Source organism: Eulemur rufifrons, chromosome 29 (assembly GCF_041146395.1).
Source record: "Eulemur rufifrons isolate Redbay chromosome 29, OSU_ERuf_1, whole genome shotgun sequence".
Taxonomy (NCBI): Eukaryota; Metazoa; Chordata; class Mammalia; order Primates; family Lemuridae; genus Eulemur; species Eulemur rufifrons.
The window spans coordinates 23,364,621-23,383,977 of NC_091011.1; the positions used below are offsets into that span (position 1 = coordinate 23,364,621).

The window sequence follows — 19,357 nt, forward strand, 5'->3', positions numbered from 1 at the left end:
TTGGGAAAATTCCCCTCTTCTACTCTCCAAGTTAGTACATAAAGTAAGGTAATATTTACATTGGATTTACAGTCTTTTTCATTTAAAGGAATACCCCTATACCTTGCTATAAGAAATTAATTTAAATGATTGCTCTTAAACTTCACTATAGCCAAAGTTAAAAATACAGCTGAGTCAAACAAGTTTTGAAAAGGAATCTGCCTTTTTTATTAACTCATTCAAACTAAAATCTTTTAAATACATACTGCAGATATACTGAGGGTATCTCCTCAGTCATTTTGGGGCTACGTTCTGTAATAGTAAAATGTCTCGTGGGTGAAAATTAAAGTAATTGTGTAACATTTATTTAATAAAAGAAATATAAGACTTGCACTAAGAAATCAAAACCTATATGTTATGTAACATGACCTTTTAATGTTGTTTAGCTATCACAAAAAATCAGTTATAGAAACCATTATTTCAATCACAACATTGTTCTTAAAATACAACCTATAATCTGATTTGTAACCAGATCTGAAAAACATATATTAAGACTATGCTTAGTCTATTTCTCTGGCAGAAAGTAAAACGGAAAAATTTTACTTTCTCTTAATCATTCTGGCATGGAAAAAAAAAAAGCCAGATCAAAGTAAAATGAGGAATCAAAATTGGCAATAAATCCATCATGGACAAAGAGTGGCACTAAAGTGAAATTTCAGAACATATTGCTCTCTATATACGCACTGTGATCTTATCTGAAGATGAATATTTACAAAGATTCTAGAAAGCTATAACCAACTTGATAACCTAGGCTTTTGATCTTCATCATGCCCCCATAATATTTCGTTATCAGTAGTTTCAGCTAAATGTTTAAATATCTAATGTGATTTTACGTCCTACTTACACTATTCAGTGTTTGCATATAGAGTCACAAATATTATAAGTGACATTATATAAAATATTACTTATAATATTTTCCAGAATAATGACCTCGACTTTGAATAGAAACTGGAGCATTTGGGCTTTAAAAACACTTTGTTTTTTCAATTTCTAAATTGTTCTTTTCAGGAAGTCATTGATGGAGTCATTGAATTTAAAGTAAAAATGCTAACTTTTGTAAATTTTAACAAAAAAGGGATTTCTATAAAGAGATTTAAGTAAATACTGTTCTAGACAAATAGAATAATCAAATAGCACTTGACACTGCCAAACACTGAACTTTCTTTAAAATCACGGGAGCTTCTATTGTAGCAGCTGCAGCACAGAACCTTACACAAACAGGGGCGAAATTATCAGGGCTGTGAGAGCATGGTACGGGATGAAGAAGAAAAGGTGAACATAAGCCAATATAGTTTAAAAAGTAAAATTAACAAGCAAACTATATTGAAAACAAACTTCCAGAGGAATACAGTTAATTACCACACCTGTAATAAATCTCTTCCTTTAAGAATGGAAGACAACAAAATAATCTTATCACAATATACCAATAATAGAAAACAAATCAATTATTCACATTCTAAGAGGTTTTACTTGAGGGGGGTTGGGCAGGAGGGAATGAAAGCTTACAAAATTGAAAATGTGAAATAAAATAAATTCAAATTAAGATTTCATATTAATAGAAAAATTTTTTCTAATATTTCCCTTGAGGGAAGAATATTTTCCATAACTGGTTAAAAAGCACCTATGAAACTGTGCTGTCAGCTGTCACAATAGAGATTTTGGATTCTTTTAGAAATTGCAGCATAACAAAAGGCATTTCACAGCATAACTTTAGAGAAAATGTTATCTGATCTAGAATCACACAGAAAGCAATTAAAAACTCTTTTAATTATTTATAATACACAAATTTTTCTGGGTAGCAGCAGTTGCTCCTGTACTTGCCCTTTTAAAAAATATGAAACAGAAGCAATAGAGTAGGGAAAAAAATTTAGAGAAGAGTAACAGTAGCAGCATTAAATAAAAAAGCAAAAATTTTAAATACATTAAAGAAAGCTTCAAAAAAGGAAACAGTATTGTGCAACTTTCAATTATACCAAGTAAAGTGCACTACCTAAATATTCACTGATAACATTTTCCCTATGTTGAAAAGACAAAATCTACTTATCAGTATTTTTTGATATTTAAAAAAAAAAAAGACATTCACTATTGTAGCCCTCACAGCTCTCTTCCAGTATTTTTAACCATTCAGATGTATTTTGTGGGAATATTTATTCACATAATTTTGCTTAATACATTTCTTTCTACACAAAACTGAATTTAAAACTCTCTATATAACATTTTCAATTACAGTAATAACACATTAATAAATTATAAATTAACAAAATCTTCATATTTGCTTTGAAAAAAATCATTTATCAAATGCTAACCTCCAGCTTTTCTGGAAAATTAAAGATGCAAATTGCTATAAATCTGGCATCCCAATTAAATTCTGATTTTTAAAAGTATATAAAATCTCCCTCAAATTATTCCAAGTTCCACTCCAAAAAATTTTATTTTACCCTTTTCTAAAGTTATTAAGTTTACAACTTGCTAAACATTCTACCCAAATGTGGGAAAACTGTCTGGAGATGCAAAGCACGACAAAATAATTATGTGAAAAGAACAAAAATACCCGTTAAAACAAAGTTATTGTAGCTGGCAACACTTAAAATTGGTAATTTGTATTTTTTCAAAAGTTGCATAGCTGCAAGATGATTCACTGCTGATTAAATGTTGAGCAGTTTTATTCAAGAAGAAACAATATATTTAATAAATTGCAATTCAGTAGACAATTCTACATTTAATTAATTAAAATATAATTAAGTAACTTGATTTATTCTTTGGACTGCATTCTGATAATATTAAATCTTTAATTTAAAATATTAACATATTTTAGCTTTCCTATGTAGAAGTCTATTTTCCACTCTTAGGAGAAAAAAATGGAAGAACTTGAGATCATGGTCTACATTCAGAGAATGTTTTTACTGCTTGATTACATTTCTTGGTTTCACATTTAAGACTTTAGTTTGTAAGAAGTAAATTATGTGGTTTTTCAATTTAAGAATAGATGAATGCAGAAACATTATGTTGGGGAAAATAAAGAGACCCCAAACTGAAAGACAAAACAAATCAAAACAGAACTAGTTGCACAGCTCTAGAGAACTTAATAAAAAGTAAATCAACTTTTAAATCAGTTAACTTTGGCGTCTGAATACAAAACGTTTATCAGTATTACCTATGTAGATGACTAATAAGGGATGTGCAGCATTTTCAAAATCCCTGTGTGTCCTTGATATGCATGTTTGGTACACTGAGTTCTGTGGTAACTGTCCTCTCCGCAGCAGGCCTTTCTTCCTGTATGATTGTCCATCTCTGTATTACCAAGTCTCACAAAACTCAGATTTCTGGCTGAGTATGCCCACGTTTTTGTTTCTCCAGAGACATGTCTTCATATCCTCTCAGTTTTTCAAGCATCTTGAAAAGACAAGAAAACCTGTGTAATAATAGATAAATTAAGTTTCAGCAGTGGCCCATAATAGTAACAAATCAAAACATAACATCCATTTTGCCATGAATACTGCTTTAGTAACTGTAAATTTTCATTCCCTTACTTACTATTCCAAAAACTCATAAAACCAGTATGTTGCAGAACAGATCAAAACACAGAAGGACCAATTAAAGCTCAAAATAGTCACAAAAAAATATCAAATACGTAACACAAAGTCATTCCCCTTCCACAACAAAGACTATAGCAAAGTTAAGAATGCATAGATGCTTAATTTTTTAATATCTCCCCCAAATAACTAAAAACTCCAAAATAAAAATAATGAACTATTTCCTAACTAATCAGAACCTCAAATATTCATGTATCTGTGTTTGGAGCTGATTATTAAATTCTTATGTTGAAAGACATCAGAAATGTTGGGCTTTGTTGCTACATATTGCCTTTTTTTTTTTTTTTTAATGTTTTAACAACACTGAATCCTCCTCAAACCCATATGCTTTTAATCCAAGACTGCTTAAGGTATACAAAGAATTTATCATTTGACAAATAAGAGCAGTCAGGACAGAAGCAAAACTGTGAAAGAGTCAAGATATTCCATGTCTATAAATTCTTAAAAATGACTCTTCAAGGCCCATACAGATAGATCCCATCGGTTCAAATTTCTGTGGGTAGCTAGGACAGTTCAACCTGCCCCATATAGTAAACTAGTTTCAAACTCAGCATACACACACATACACACATACTTATATAGACAGAGAACATTCGTATGTGTAACATAGGGAAATGAAAATGCTATTTAAGACCAACAGACATAGGTATTCTGACTATGAGATAAGATGCATGTTCCACATATCTCATAAGCTCACTGTGACACTACAGGAAAAATTTAGCTGATCAGATGATAAAAGAAAAAAACTTATACCATATAAAAAGGTTACTGACTCTACTGTGGTCTGAATGTGTATTCCCTTCACAATTCGTGTGTTGAAACCTAATCTCCAGTGCAAGAGTATTAAAAGGTGGAACCTCTGGGAGGTGATACGGTCATGAGGACTCTGCCCTCATAAATGGGATTAGAGTTCCTATAAAAGACGCTTAAGGAAGTTTGTTGTCCCTTCTGCCATGTGAGCATACACATAAGGCGCCATAAATGAGGAATGACACCGAATATAATGGCACCTTGATCTTGGACTTTCCAGCCTCCAGAACTGTGAGCAATAAATTTATGTCATTTATAAATTAACTGTCTAAGGTATTTTGTTATAGCAGCCCAAATTCACTAAGAGAGACTCTAAAGAGACAAATTTTACCTATAGATGAAGGAGACATATTGCTTTGGCAGGTAAAATACTGTGATTAAAATTTCATTTTATTAGCATTGATTTTTAGTACTTCTCTTAAAATGCCTTCTATAATTTTAACTATAGTTTCACTTTATTGGCTCAGATATAAGGTGACACTAAAGATCTTCCAAAGTATTCTCCTTTTCAAGAAAACCTTTCCATAGTGAAATAAACACATTTGTGCACATATCTCAAAATACCACTTCATCAGTATACTTCTCTCCCCAGCAATCTTACCTCAATTCATACTTTATAATTTTTTTTTTTTTTTTTTTTTTTTTTTTTTTTTTTTTTTTTTTTTTTTTGAGACAAGAGTCTCACTCTGTTGCCCAGGCTAGAGTGAGTGCCGTGGCGTTAGCCTAGCTCACAGCAACCTCAAACTCCTGAGCTCAAGCGATCCTCCTGTCTCAGCCTCCCGAGTAGCTGGGACTACAGGCATGCACCACCATGCCCGGCTAATTTTTTCTATATATATATTTTTAGCTGTCCATATAATTTCTTTCTATTTTTAGTAGAGATGGGGTCTCGCTCTTGCTCAGGCTGGTCTCGAACTCCTGAGCTCAAACGATCCGCCCACCTCGGCCTCCCAGAGTGCTAGGATTACAGGCGTGAGCCACCGCGCCCGGCCCATACTTTAAATGTGTTAAGGTATGATAAGTTCACTGTAAAAGGTTCAAAAGCTGATGGTCTTTTACTTTACTTTACTACAGTTTACCAAGGCTTTCACATTTCACATGAACAGCCCTACTATTAACATGACAGAGGTTTCACTCAATTGCAGTTATCATTTCAGTTGCTATGGCTGCTTTAAGTTACCTCAAATCTCTCAATATTCTCATCTGCTACTCTTAAATTATCCTCGTCAATAAAGCAACAGAATTCCTTGAGTATGTTTATTACCTCAACACTTACATTCTCAAGTTTAAGAGCAGTCTCAAGTTTAAGAGCAGAAGTTATTGAAATAAAAGGAAATTGGGAGACAGTACAGGACTAGATCTTAGGACATCATCTGCTCTAGTTCCCTGTCTTCAGTCTCAGCCTTTCACATTGTCTGTGTTGAGTCTCTGAACATAGAGGCTCTAACTCCTTCTGAAACAATTCCAGGATTAGCTAAAATGTTCTGCCTTGATGGGACAATCCAACCTTACATCATTTCTGCAAGTCTTTTCATAAAAGCTTTTCATATATTTGAAGACAGCAATTAAGTTAACCTTTATTTTTTTAAAGCTAAATGATGCCGTTTAATTTATAATACTTCATGAAATACGGAAAAAAAAGCAATACCCAAGTATCATTTAATTCACTAAACATTTTCGGATAATGTAAAAAAAAACATGAATAAGCTAAATCAGTGGAGCAAAACTAATTCTTTATTCAATCTTAAAACTCAATTCGATTTTATTTTTTGCCTATTACATAGACAGGCACTTTATTACACGCCAAGGATACAAAAGTGAATGATTAAACTGAATGAACGAATCCATGATGTAACTTTACAGAAAATGCTCCCACCTAATGATAGCAAAATTGCTAAGAACAGTCCTTGGAGCCAGAATGCCTGGGTTCAAATTTTACCTCCACCAACAAACTAGCTATTTGACCTTGACAAATCAAGTTTTGTAAACTTTCTATACTTAATTTCTTCATCTGTATAATAGGAATAGTAATAGTACTGCACTCAAAGGATTGTTGTAACAATTAGATGAGTTGCTAATAGATGTAAAATGTTAGAGCAATATCTGGCACATAATAATGCTAAATGATGAGAATTATATTATCTAAGAACGCACCTGGGAAGTTATGGACAAGAATATATAATTTGATTCTATGGGTTAACTGCATGACCTTGGACTCTTGATGTAACTTGCGGAGGTTTTTTTTTTTCTCCTTAAACCTTTTTATTGAGGTATGACTGACATACAAAAAGCTGTACATATAAATATACAACTTGATGAGTTTGGTACAACTTGCTTCTAAAAGTCATGAAACTTAACTACTCTGACCCTCAGGTTTCTCACTGGGAAAATAAAGTCATAATATGTATTTCATGGCTTTTGTTTAGTAGTAAACTAAAATTAAATAAACAAAAGTATTTTCAGTATCAAGAATGTAGCACTTAACATACTGTTGTTAATGTATTTTTAAATGTGAGTTTTCTATGCAGTAGCCTAATAAAGTGTCTGAAACATACATTATACATACATGCACATGCTGCAATGAATAAAAATAATGGTTAAGAATGTGTAATTAAGGATAACAGTTTAACAAATAATTGAAACAACCAAAAGGGAGAATTACCTATAAAACAGGAATCTGATGCTTAATCTGAAGGGTGCTCAGGGCAGGATCTATTTACTTCAAACCATTCATCTATGCAGCTAGACAAGAAAAAAATCAGAAAAATTAAAATACTTACATTTAATTATTTTTGTTATGACAGCCACAATAAAAATGCTTACTTCTTGACTTTAATATACCTTTGCAGCAAAAAAATCGATATTTTTAATGATTACATGTGGCAAATAAAATAAAAGATAAGGATATGTTTATCCTGTTCTGATGATTCTAAGCCATTAAGGAAAAAAAATCTTTGCAAAATTATGCTGTGAAGTACTTTAAAGTTCAAACAGAACTATTCCCCAAAGACCATCTATAGAACTATCACTTTACCAATATTCAAAATTAAATGACAAATTTAGATAGATATTTCTCTTTTTAAAACAGTTATTCATTTATGCATATATCAACCTGTTTGTGTTACCCATCAATGTAATAAAAAAGTTTTTAAATTTTAATCCTTGCCAAAATTTCATCACATTTTATTATTTTTTTTTATTTTTAATTTTAAATTCCCATCAGTTAGCTCTTCATCCTTTTCACCAGCTCCACTTGCCAGGTTATCATGGCCAAGTAAATGTGAGGCCAGGACAGCCCAGGCGAGGCTCCTTACGTAAACGCCTCTCACCGGAAGAGGATGCCAGGCCCCTCTACTCTAGGCTCGGCTGTGAGGAGGTGGAGTAGGCTGAGTCCACCCCCCAGGAAACCAAGCCAGTTCATCACGTTTTAAAAGACCATATTTATGTGTGATTACTGAATATTTATTTTCACTGTATCTCACCCTGCAATACACTTTCTCAGTCACACCAGCCATATTTCAAGTGTTCAACAGTGACATGGCTCAGGCTTCTTTATTGGACAGTACAGATATAGGACATTTCCATCACAGCAGAAAGTTCTATGTCACAGTGCTGTGATAGATGATAAAATCAAGGTCTTGAAAGGTTAAGTAACTTGCCTAACAGTTAATAAGTTCAGGATTCAAACTGTTCAACATTTTCATTGGCGACATATGCCACAAAGCCACAAGGTTTGGCTGATATGCTGAAAGGCAAAATTAATATTTATCATTCTTATATCCTGACAAGTTGGTTTGGTAGGTGAAAATGACTGATGAAATTAAAAAGAAAAAAGGTAAAGTACCTCATCAACATGTTCTTTCAATATCTAAATTTCTGAAGACTTTTGTTCTCTAAATACATTCCCAATTAGGCTTATAACATTGTTTTCAGCCTGCTCTCTCCCACTTAGCTTTAGAGTCCTCTGGTCTACCAGAATACCTCTTAAAATGAAGTACTAAGAACTAAACAAAATACTCCAGATGTGTTAATTCACAGTGTATCTGAATAGTACCTGGGTGTGATCTATTGATAAAATGGGTACTTCTTAATTTAAAACCATATAAATCTGGCTCGTCATGAGAAGTAATCATTTAAAACCCCAGGCCCATTACATATAATCTGCTATCAATCCATTTATGTTCCATTCTAAACTATTTTCATTAGTTATTTAAAATATTATAGTTCCTTCCACCAGCTCCAGCAGGAAATCACTATCTTGAATTTGGTGCTTTTCATTCTTAGGTATTTTCTTACTCTATAACTATGTATGTCTGTGTTCTAAAACTACATATAGTACTGTTCCCATGTTTAAATTTTTATATAAATGCTACCATAAAATAGCATTATGCTTTTTCTAACTTGCTTTTGTCATTCAATTTGTTTGAAATTTGCAATTGTGAGTAACTCTCATTCTGACATTTTCATTGTATATAGGACTCCATTATATAAGTATACCCCAATTTATGTATTCATTTTTTTACTGATGGAAAATTTCAATGATGCTATGAACACTCTTTGAGATAAGGGGCTTGCACCAGAATATAAATTTTTTTGGTTTTGTTTTTTGCAGAGACGGGGGTCTCACTATGTTGCCCAGGCAGGTCTCAAACTCCTTGGCCTCAAGCAATCCTTCCATCTCAGCCTTCCAAAGTGCTCGGATTATAGGTGTCAGGCCACCTCACCCAGACCCAGAACATAAATTAATTTTGTCACTAATCACACCATTTCAATTGACTATTTATTTATTTAAATCATAGTAAGATTTTCTCAATGAATAAAGCATTGTGCTAATTTATATTCTGTCACAAGCTCCTTATGTCCTTCTGGACCTGCAATTTGGGTGGGAACACCGTCCTAGAGCAAAAGATCAACAATTTCTCTAGAAGTGAAATTTCTCTAGGGGTGAGTTTCACCTAAAGGTGAAATTACTGAGTTGTAGGATATGTACTACACACAGCTATTACACAGTTATCCACCAAGTATACCAACCTATATTTGTATATTTTTTGGCCATCTGGGGTTCTTTTTTTTTTTTTCTGAATTGACTGTTAACAATTTTTGCCAAATTTTCTATTTTGATTTGCTTTTTCCTTATAAATTTGCAGGAAGCTATTATCTAGGTATTTCAGCTATAATACAATATACACGTTCTTGATAAACTTTACTTTCCACAAAATTGTAAACTAAAAGTAACAGGGATTATGGGGAAAAATCAGTTTAAAGGCAGACCACTCAAATAACACAATTTTATAATCAGAACAAAGACATGTTTATTCCTAATAAATACTACTATAAATATGCTTTTTAAAAATGGTGAAGTTAGCTTCACAGAAAGGATTAAAGAAGGATTGAGACTGCTGGGTTATGAAAACAAAAGCCAATGAATGCACAAAACACGAGAACTGTGAAATAAGCACCTACAAAAAAAGGCCATGGTCTAATTAAACTAAGAGAAAGAACATGGAGATATGGGTATCCTTATAGTACTGTATTCTTACACAGCTTGCTGTGTTAGCACACATGCTTTCATCTTGTTAACTCAAGGGAGCAAAACACTAATGTGCTGGGAAATATTATGTATGAACTAGTCAGATCATGTTACTGATACTGTCTTCACTCTCTCATTTACCAAATGCAATGAGTTAACTGTATTATAGCCAATCAATGAAGGAGACTACTATTTCAGATACCAAACCTTTATTGTCATGAAAAATAATCTCCATCTAAGGTTTTGTTTTTGGCTTTTTTTGCAGTGTCATGATACAAATAAGTTTTCAATTTAATATATGGCCAAATTTATCAATCTTTAAGTTTTTCATTGGGGAGGATGGTTTAGCTTAGACAAAAATAATTCCTCCCCAAAAGGTCAAAAATATTTCCTTATATTCTTTCCTTACCACTTTAGATTTTGATTTTCATAGGCAGGTATTCAGTTGACCCAGAATTGATGTTTACTTCAAATATAGGATAGGGGTTCAAATGTTTTTCTATATCAATAACCAATTGATCCCAGTACCATTTATTGAACAGTTCATTCTTTGTCTACTACACTGTAAGGCCATTTCTAGCAAATCAATAATTTTCATTCATTCTATCCAACAAACATTTATATAGCCTCTATTATATGTCATCACTTTCCAAAATTAAACTCATTTAAACCCTCATAACTCTATAAAATTGGTATTATCATCTCATCTTGCAGATTGAAGGAGAGAGAGAAACTAAGTAACTTGGCCAAGATCCATACAGCGAATTAGTGGAGGGCCTGAGATTCAAATCTTGGGAGTCCAGATTCCAGCGTCCATGCTTTTAACCTCCATGCGATGCCATTTCTCCATATAGGCATGAATGTTTATGAACTCTATTCTGTTCCATTGGCTTACCTGTCTCATTTCCACACTGTCTTAATTAATATGGTCTTATAATAAATTTGTAAACGACAAGTCCTGCCAATATAATGCTCTTCTTCATGAGTGTTTTGACTGTTCTTGGCCCTTTGCTCTCTGGTCCATATATATTTTTAGAATCAACTTGTCAAGTTATGGGAAAAAACTAGTTGAGATTTGATTGGGCTAGTATTAACTATCTAGATTAATTTGGGGTAAAATTACATCTTTATGACATTGAGTCTTCCTATCTACAATGTGGTATACTTCCACATTTACTTTAGATCAGCTATGATATCTTTCAATAAAATTTTAAAATTTTCTCTGAATGTCTTGCATATCTTTTGTAGAATTTATTCCTAATATACCTCTAGCCCTTGTAGTTTCTGTTGTCATTATGTTACTATTTTTTAAAAAGTTGTATTTTCTTTTTGCTTATTCACATTTTGGGATACGAATGCAACTGATTTCCATATGTTTACCTTATATCTGGCAATCTTGCTGAACTCATTAATTTTAATAATTTACCTAACGTTTATTTTAGCTTTTGCTTTAAAATCAATATGTTAGTATAGAATTTTACTGGAAGCTTTCTCACATTTATTGAGTTAATTTAATGGTCTTTCTCCTTTGATTTATTAATGTAGTAAGTATATATATATACACACACACATACACACTATATATATATATTTTTTTTTTTTTTTTTTCAATCCTATAGGGTCTTGCTCTTGCTCAGGCTGGTCTCGAACTCCTGACCTCAAGTGATCCTCCCACCTTGGCCTCCCAGAGAGCTAGGATACAGGCATGAGCCACTGCACCTGGCCTTTGCTGTTACTTTTCTAATTTAAGTTAGAAACTTGGCTTATTGATTTCGAGCCTTTCTTTTTATTCTAACACAAACTTTCCAAAAATCACTAAGTACATGTCAAAAGTTTTTCATTATTATTTAGTTATGAGTATTTTCTAAGTTTCATTATTATTCTTTTTGATCTAGGATTTACTTAGAAGTATATGTGAGGATTATTTATCTTTTTATTATTCACATCTAGTAGTAGTCAGAGGACAGCCTTTCGTATGGTACCAATTCTTTGTAGTTTGCTGAAACTTGCTTTATGGTCTAGGACATGATCAATTTCTATAATACCCCATGTGTGCTTGAAAAAAACATGTATCCCCTAATTGCAAACAAATACATATCCATTAGATCAAATTTATTACCTGTATTGCTCATTTTCCAGATTTTGATTCATTTTTTGTGTGTACAGCTTGACTCAATGAGAGGTTGTGTTGAAATTTCCCATTATTATGACAGATTTGTCAATTTCTTCTGACAGTGTTAAAAATAGTTTATTTTGAGATTGTTATTAGATATACAAAAAATAGAATTTTATATACTTTTTAATCTTATATAGTGACTCTATTTATCCCTAATAATGCTTTTTGCTGTAAAGTTTACTTTGTCTAACACTATTATAGTTTAGCTTTGTCAGTTTTCTTTTTGTTAGTATTTGCCTGGATGTAGTTTTCTATCCTTTTACTTTCATATTGCTCTATATCCTTATGTTTAAGTGTGTTGCTCATCAATAACATATCCCAATCTTTCATTCTGTTTTTCAACTGGTGAGTATATTTCATGTAGATTTATCATAATTATTGATATATTTGGATTTATTTTTTACCTCATTTTATGTTATTTACTCTGTTTTCCTCCACCTAGTACAATTCCCCGTCATTTTCATTGGTTTGAAAGTCATAGTTTTCTGGGGGTTTTTTGTAGTTACCTTAAGTAGTTTTTCTTTTACCTAAAATTTTTACAGTATTGCTCTGAAAACAAGATGACCTTACAAGAAACCAGACAGGCTTTGGAGTCATGCAGATTTCAAATCTACTGTAATCTCAGCTCTGCTATTTACTAGCCATGTAACCTTGGAATATTCCCTACCGTCCCTTAGCTTATTCCTTAATTGTAAAATGAGCTTGTTACAAGGCTTATATGAGGCAACCTATTTTAAGAAGCTACGGACAATACCTGGGTTATAGTAAATGTTTAAAAAATGGTAGGCTTGTGGATACAAATAGATGTGGTTTCAAGTCTTAGTTCTAACAGGGAAAAAAGGTCATTATTTTGTTAAGAGAGAGTGTGTGGTGTGTTTGTGTGTGTATGGTGGGGCGGGGGGTTGTTTCAACTAAGAAGAAACCTTTTCAGTCCCAACTACAATGTTTGAAATGTTTGAAACTCTAACATCAACTTGGTTAACATAAAACTAAACTTACCCTTTATGGTATATGCATAGACAAGGCAGTCGTGCTATGGTATCTCCCTGTTGCAATTCTTCAAGGCATATTGCACATTCCCCAGCATCTTTACTCAGTACATCCTCTGAAGAAAGAGAAAATCAATTCAAGACAATAAAATTATCCATTAAATTGAAAAAGAATTATGTGAATGTTAATATATAAAGAGTAGCATATCTTGTTTTATCAGAAATACATAAAACTCAGCATCTGTGTTTGAAATACTATTCATAAACAAGTGAATAATGTTTACCCTTTCTTACAGTGTCTTGCATTTCCATGTCTACATTACTCAGGCATTACAATAAGCAAAAACAGTACAGAATTCCCCAAACGGCAAAGGATTTTGCTCTAGAACTTATCAGTAAGTCAGTTATTTATTATGTGGAATTCATTTTCCTTCTCCTATTAATCTATATTAGTTTGGTGCCCAAGATAGTTAAAAAAAAGTTTAGAGTATAATGTGGCAGAAAAAGATAGGAAAATAAAATACTACCATAATTTTTAAAATTCTAAAATAACAAAATTGGATAGTTCAAGAAATCATCCTGCATATGGGACTTTTAAATGGCTGCTTAACTCAAGAAAATACAAAGGAAGATCAAAACTTTTGTGTAGATTCTGAAAGAGACTTTTAGAAACTTGAGAATTTCAGACACGGATGTAGCAATTCTTCATAATCTTTTTCCATGACAATGCCAAGCCTACTCTAGGCAGCAATTAGAGTGGCTTCCAGAGGGACCTGCAGGGTATTTTAAAAACTCTATGGTGTTAAATATTGGCGGTGTTAAAATATTCCAGGGGTAAACCCCTTTATAAAGCAAAAGTTCCTTTTGAAAAAATAAAAAAGCTTCTCTCAATTAATGTTTTATGTTGCAAGGTTAATTTAAGGCCGGGCATGGTGGTTCATGCCTGTAATCCCAGCACTCTGGGAGGCCAAGGCTGGAGGATTACTTGAGGTCAGGAACTTGAGACCAGCCTGAGCAAAAGTGAGACCCCTATCTCTATTAAAAACAGAAAAAAATTAGCCAGGCATAGTGGCCATCGCCTGTAATCCCAGCTACTCGGGAGGCTGAGACAGGAGGATCGCTTGAGCCCAGGAGTTTGAGGCTGCAGTGAGCTCTGATGATGCCACTGCACTCCAGCCTGGGTAACAGAGTGAGACAGTCTCAAAAAAAAAAAAATTTTTTATACGCCCACACCTCCTGTAAAAACCAATAAATTGTGCACATATGTGTTATAGTTCCTTATAGAAAAATTCATTCTATGAGAAGTGGCTCCTCACTTTAATTATTAATTTTGAGACAGCGCATTAAGAGGAAATGGGGAGCTATATGGTCTACAAAAGAGAAGGTACCAGCAGATGATTTACTCAGAAGGCTGGAGGAGATTACAGGGCAATTTCTGCAGAATGAGGAAAGGTCTCAACAAGAAGGGTTTATACTGGCTGAGTCTAGAAAATGTGTCAGGAGTGATTCTAGCTAACTCCTGGGTAGCTCACAAGCTAATATATTACAATCAGAGGCCTAAGCAGGAAAAGATTTCTGGACAAGCAAAGCTGGATAAACAGAAAGTATTGTTTATTACCACTTCCCTCAAGTTTCCTTTCCTCATTATTTTTCTCTTGAACCTGGAGGTCCCACCCACTACCCCAACCCCACCCCACCCCATACCCCAAAGCCTTTTTTCCTTTTGATTTCCATTTTTCTCTTATTGTTTTTGGTATCTTTCAAGAGAAGATTCAGAATAGGGAACCAGTTAATGCAAAGCACCTAGCTAGGATGATAGCAGTGAGAACAAAAAGAAAAGGATCTGAAAAAAAACACTGAAAAAAAAAAAAATCTTAGTAAAGGACTATAATTCCAAATAATATCGTATATTCTTACCACTTAGATTTTTCTTTTCTACCACAGATATATCAACATTTTAAAAAAGAATTATGTGAATATAAGTACCACAAACAAACTTCAAAAAAAATCAACTACCACTTTTTTTTCAAACCTAGGACCATCAATGATGCACCATTAGCTTTATATACCACCTAGTAAGAAAAAAAATGCCTCCATTAAACCATGACATAATATCAATCTAAAGCACATCTCATTTTCAGAGCTGTAACATTCAACAAAGAAGTATATGATGGACTAGGGTATCACATTTTCCATCTTTTGGAATATATTAGTAATGCATCTAGATTTAAGTAAAAATGAACCGTCAAATATCATTTATCATAAATTAAGAAAATGAGATAAAACAGCTTTTAACCTAAAGAAACATTTCTGCCATATAAGTCCATGATTCCCAACACCAAATGGAAATAAATAGAAATCCGCTCGGTACAGGCTGCTGAATACATTGTTGACAGAAAAAATAACTGTCTTGCAACACTTTTACATTAACCCATGTTAGGTCTCATTTCTTTATTGCAACAGATTTTTTAAAGTCTTTGAGGGGGAAAAAAAAACATGAAAAAACCTGCCACTGTTCTATTATATAGAGGTCTCTAACTTAGATTAAAAAGAGAAAGAGAGAAAATTTAAAAAATAAAGTCTTTGAGACGAAAATAATTTTAATATTTTAAAAGGTCTCAGTTTTACCTTATTTATAAGAAAATTTATAATACAACAAAGACAAATCCAATCTGCCCATAATTAACAGAATGATATATATTTTAAGAATATAATGCTATTTTAAAATTGACAGGGGCAAGAATTATCCCTCATATACTTTGCAGGTACTAAGTTTAAAAAATCTTTTTAGTTTAATTCAGAATGCTGTATTAAAGTCAGTCACTTTGGCCGGGCATGGTGGCTCACACCTGTAATCCTAGCACTTTGGGAGGCCAAGGCGGGTAGATCACTTGAGGCCAGGAGTTCGAGACCAGCCTGAGCAAGAGCGAGACCCACCCCCCCCCGTCTCTACTAAAAAATAGAAAGAAATTATATGGACAACTAAAAATATATATAGAAAAAAAAAATTAGCCAGGCATGGTGACACATGCCTGTAGTCCCAGCTATTCTGGAGGCTGAGGCAGGAGGATTGTTTGAGCCCAGGCGTTTGAGGTTGCTGTGAGCCAGGCTGACGCCATGGTCCTCTAGCCTGGGCAAAGAGTGAGACTCTGTCTCGAAAGAAAGAAAAGAAAAGAAAAGAAAAGAAAAGAAAAGAAAAGAAAGTTAGTCACTTTAATCATAAACTCCCTTAAAACCTAGTAATGAAAAAAAATCAGAGCTACCCTTCAAAACTGTATTTCCTATATCAAGAAAGGTACACCTATGTACAAAAACATCCCAAATACATTGATTTCGATGCAGAAGCAGCCCGATATCCACTGTAAACAGTTTATAATAAAATTATCTCTGCTCAGAAAATTAAAAGCTAATGTTAACATATTGTAGCCACTGCTCAACTGCATTTTGATAACCAAATCTTGAGTCAGAAGGCAGTTTACTCTTACTGTAAAACCTCATGGCTACTGCTTCAACTAGCAAATGCTTAATTTTCAAATTTTAAAGTCTTGTTTCCAATAGAACCTGTCTTTGAATGTTGGAAAACATTTTCAGTTTTGAAAATTTTGAATTCACTGTGCAATGTGATTAATTTTTGCTTACCTGGGGATTTGCTAGAATATTCCTCTCTCCCAGCCCTATTATGATACTTTCATTCAAAGAAAACTTTTGAGCTTTTGCTTCACAAGGGGAACTAAGTTTTATAAATGTGAAAGAATTGTTAGTAATGTGATACAGTCATAGTTAAATAGAGCCTGGAAACACTACTAAATCCAGGACACTGAAACATCTTCAAGACAGTTGGGAAAAGATTATTAAAAATCTTTAGTCAACCAATTGACAATATTTATGAAGATACTATCCACAGGCACTAAGAAGTTAACACTTAAGGTGTGGAATACCTTGGGGCAGAATACTAACTAGCCAAAACTGGTATTAGAGAAGCAGAGAAGGGAACACTAACAGATTTAACTACCATAGTTGGCTAGTCTGGAATCCTCTTTCACCAGTGATGATCAATGGAGATGTATGAGATTGCAAATAGGGAACTAAAGTTGTGTTGCTTTTTAATACATGTTGCTGATCTCCTATCTAAACATCTGGAGTAGTAAAAGTTAAATCAGTGCATTGCTTACCAGTCTCTTTGTTTTACTCATATGATCCAGGCATTAATTTAGATATACTGATACAGGAAAAGAACAGTTAAAAGACTAGAAAACAGCAATGATTTTTAACCAGAGGTGGACAACAGACAGAATCACTTATGGAGGTGCATTCTCAACACAGGAAAAAAAGGTGTATTTACCTGAGTTCTATTCCTAGAGATTCTGAAATATACACCTGTCTCAGAAATACAACTGCTATCAAAGAAATGCTGAAGAAGAAAGCCAAGATTTAAAGTTGAAACTTCACACGAATCCCCATTCTATTAGCTACATAACCTGAAAAATGTTAGTCAACCTCGAGTTTCCTTTTACTCTTCTTTAATATTAGTACACTAAAGGTACTCAGAATATTATAGAGATGAAATTTTAAAGAATTATGTGGAAAAAACTTCGCGTGTTATAAAAACACTATACAAAATATTAGTTTTTCTAATCAGGAAATATTGTATGCACCTCTCCCAAAACAAAAGTGGTCATCTTCCAATTTCTTTTTCTCCCCACCCTTGCATTCTAGTTGTTTCAAACTTATATAATGCCATCAAATAACCCCAAGACAACCAGGAACTTCTACGGGATACTCCTGATCTAGCCATTTTTGGGCACCTATTATAACTGCCAGGCTTGGAACAACTCCATGCAAACGACACTGCCTAATTAATTTACAAACGTTTTGGCTTCATTTCATATTTTAAAAGCATTACAAATGTCCCCTTTGTTATGTGCTTTTAGACATATTTAAGTCATACATTAATCCTATGAGGTTAACTATTGTTACCTTCATCTTACACATAAGGAAATGGAAACTGAGGCTCAAAGAAGTAAAGTAACTTACCAGAATTTATTAAACTAGTAAGTCCTGGGGTCAGGATTCAAATTTAGGCTAAGTCCTTGGCCTTTTTCCTACTTCGTGAATTTTGCTACGAGAAACAATTTCACTTTAAAGTAGCGTAAGTCCCAAAGCAAATGAACCGTTTTAGACAACTTTAAGTTTTAAATACTCAAGCTGGGGATGGCTACATATTTAGAGGCAGTATTCTTAGTACTAGTCACAAATTTTCTCTTTTGGAGTTATTAAACCATTATAAAAACTGGTATCAGAAATGAGTTTACACTGTACTGCTAACACAGTTTAAAACAGCCTTGTCTAACAGAACTTTCTGTGATGAAAGAAGGTCTTTTATCTGTGCTGTCCACAACGGTAACCACTAGTCATATATGGCCTGAAAACAGCACTTAAAATGTGGCCAATGCAACCGAGAAACTGAATTTTTAATTTAATGTTGGTAAAATACGAAACCTTAAAATATATAGCAGATAATGAATATACATTTATAAACTAGTTACAAACTTCTGTTAATTGGTATTTCACTTATAGCCTCTCAAGCTCTTAAAATTTGCGTTGTCCAAAGAAATTACTTAAAATTCAAGCAGCCAAATATGCAAAATCAAAATATTTAGCAGGTCCAAGCACATATCCATATAGTTATTGCAGATCAAGACAACATGAAAAAAAAAAGCAAACAGCCAAAATTAAAAAACAAAAAAACAAAAAAAAACACCAAAACACCAAACCAACAAATAAGACTGAATTTGTTAGAGGCAGCCAAAAAAACTCCATGCGAAAATTTCATAATCATCACAACTTTATTTTCAGATCAAGCATCCAAACAGGTATGTGATATTTTCAGCAAAATACAATGCCAAGCACTATTATGGATCAGGCATTTTACCTGAAGATTTATTTTTTGTTCTTGAACCCTCAATGATAGCAGTAGAAAACAAAAGCAGCTGAAATGTGAAATAATCCCTAGAAAAATCAAGAATTAAAAAAATTTACAACATTAGTAAAAAGCAATTACTCAAAGAATAAAAAGTTGGGGCTCACCAGGTTTAATAATAAATACTTGCACATATTAAGTTATCTCTAATGGGTTTAAAAGAGGTGAACATTAATATTTTAGATGACAGACCCATGAGTTATTACTATACTCAAATATAAGGGGGTTTAGAAATGATGT

The 19,357-nt window shown here is 33.1% G+C and overlaps 1 protein-coding gene and 1 non-coding gene across 2 annotated transcripts in view; both read right to left on the minus strand.

The window, feature by feature from the left end:
- Positions 1–551: 551 nt before the first annotated feature.
- ZNRF2 (zinc and ring finger 2) overlaps positions 552–19,357 on the minus strand; it is a 97,277-nt gene continuing 78,471 nt past the window's right edge. The window contains exons 3-5 of the mRNA XM_069461970.1: positions 13,148–13,253; positions 7,105–7,184; positions 552–3,451 (exon numbers count right to left, since the gene is read on the minus strand). Of these exons, the coding sequence (XP_069318071.1) occupies positions 7,127–7,184; positions 13,148–13,253 (164 nt within the window). The 3' untranslated portion in view covers positions 552–3,451; positions 7,105–7,126. The remainder of the gene's footprint in view (positions 3,452–7,104; positions 7,185–13,147; positions 13,254–19,357) is intronic.
- On the minus strand, positions 7,719–7,857 carry LOC138377735 (small Cajal body-specific RNA 21). Its single transcript, XR_011231889.1, has one exon. It is a non-coding gene; the product is annotated as a small Cajal body-specific RNA 21 (non-coding RNA).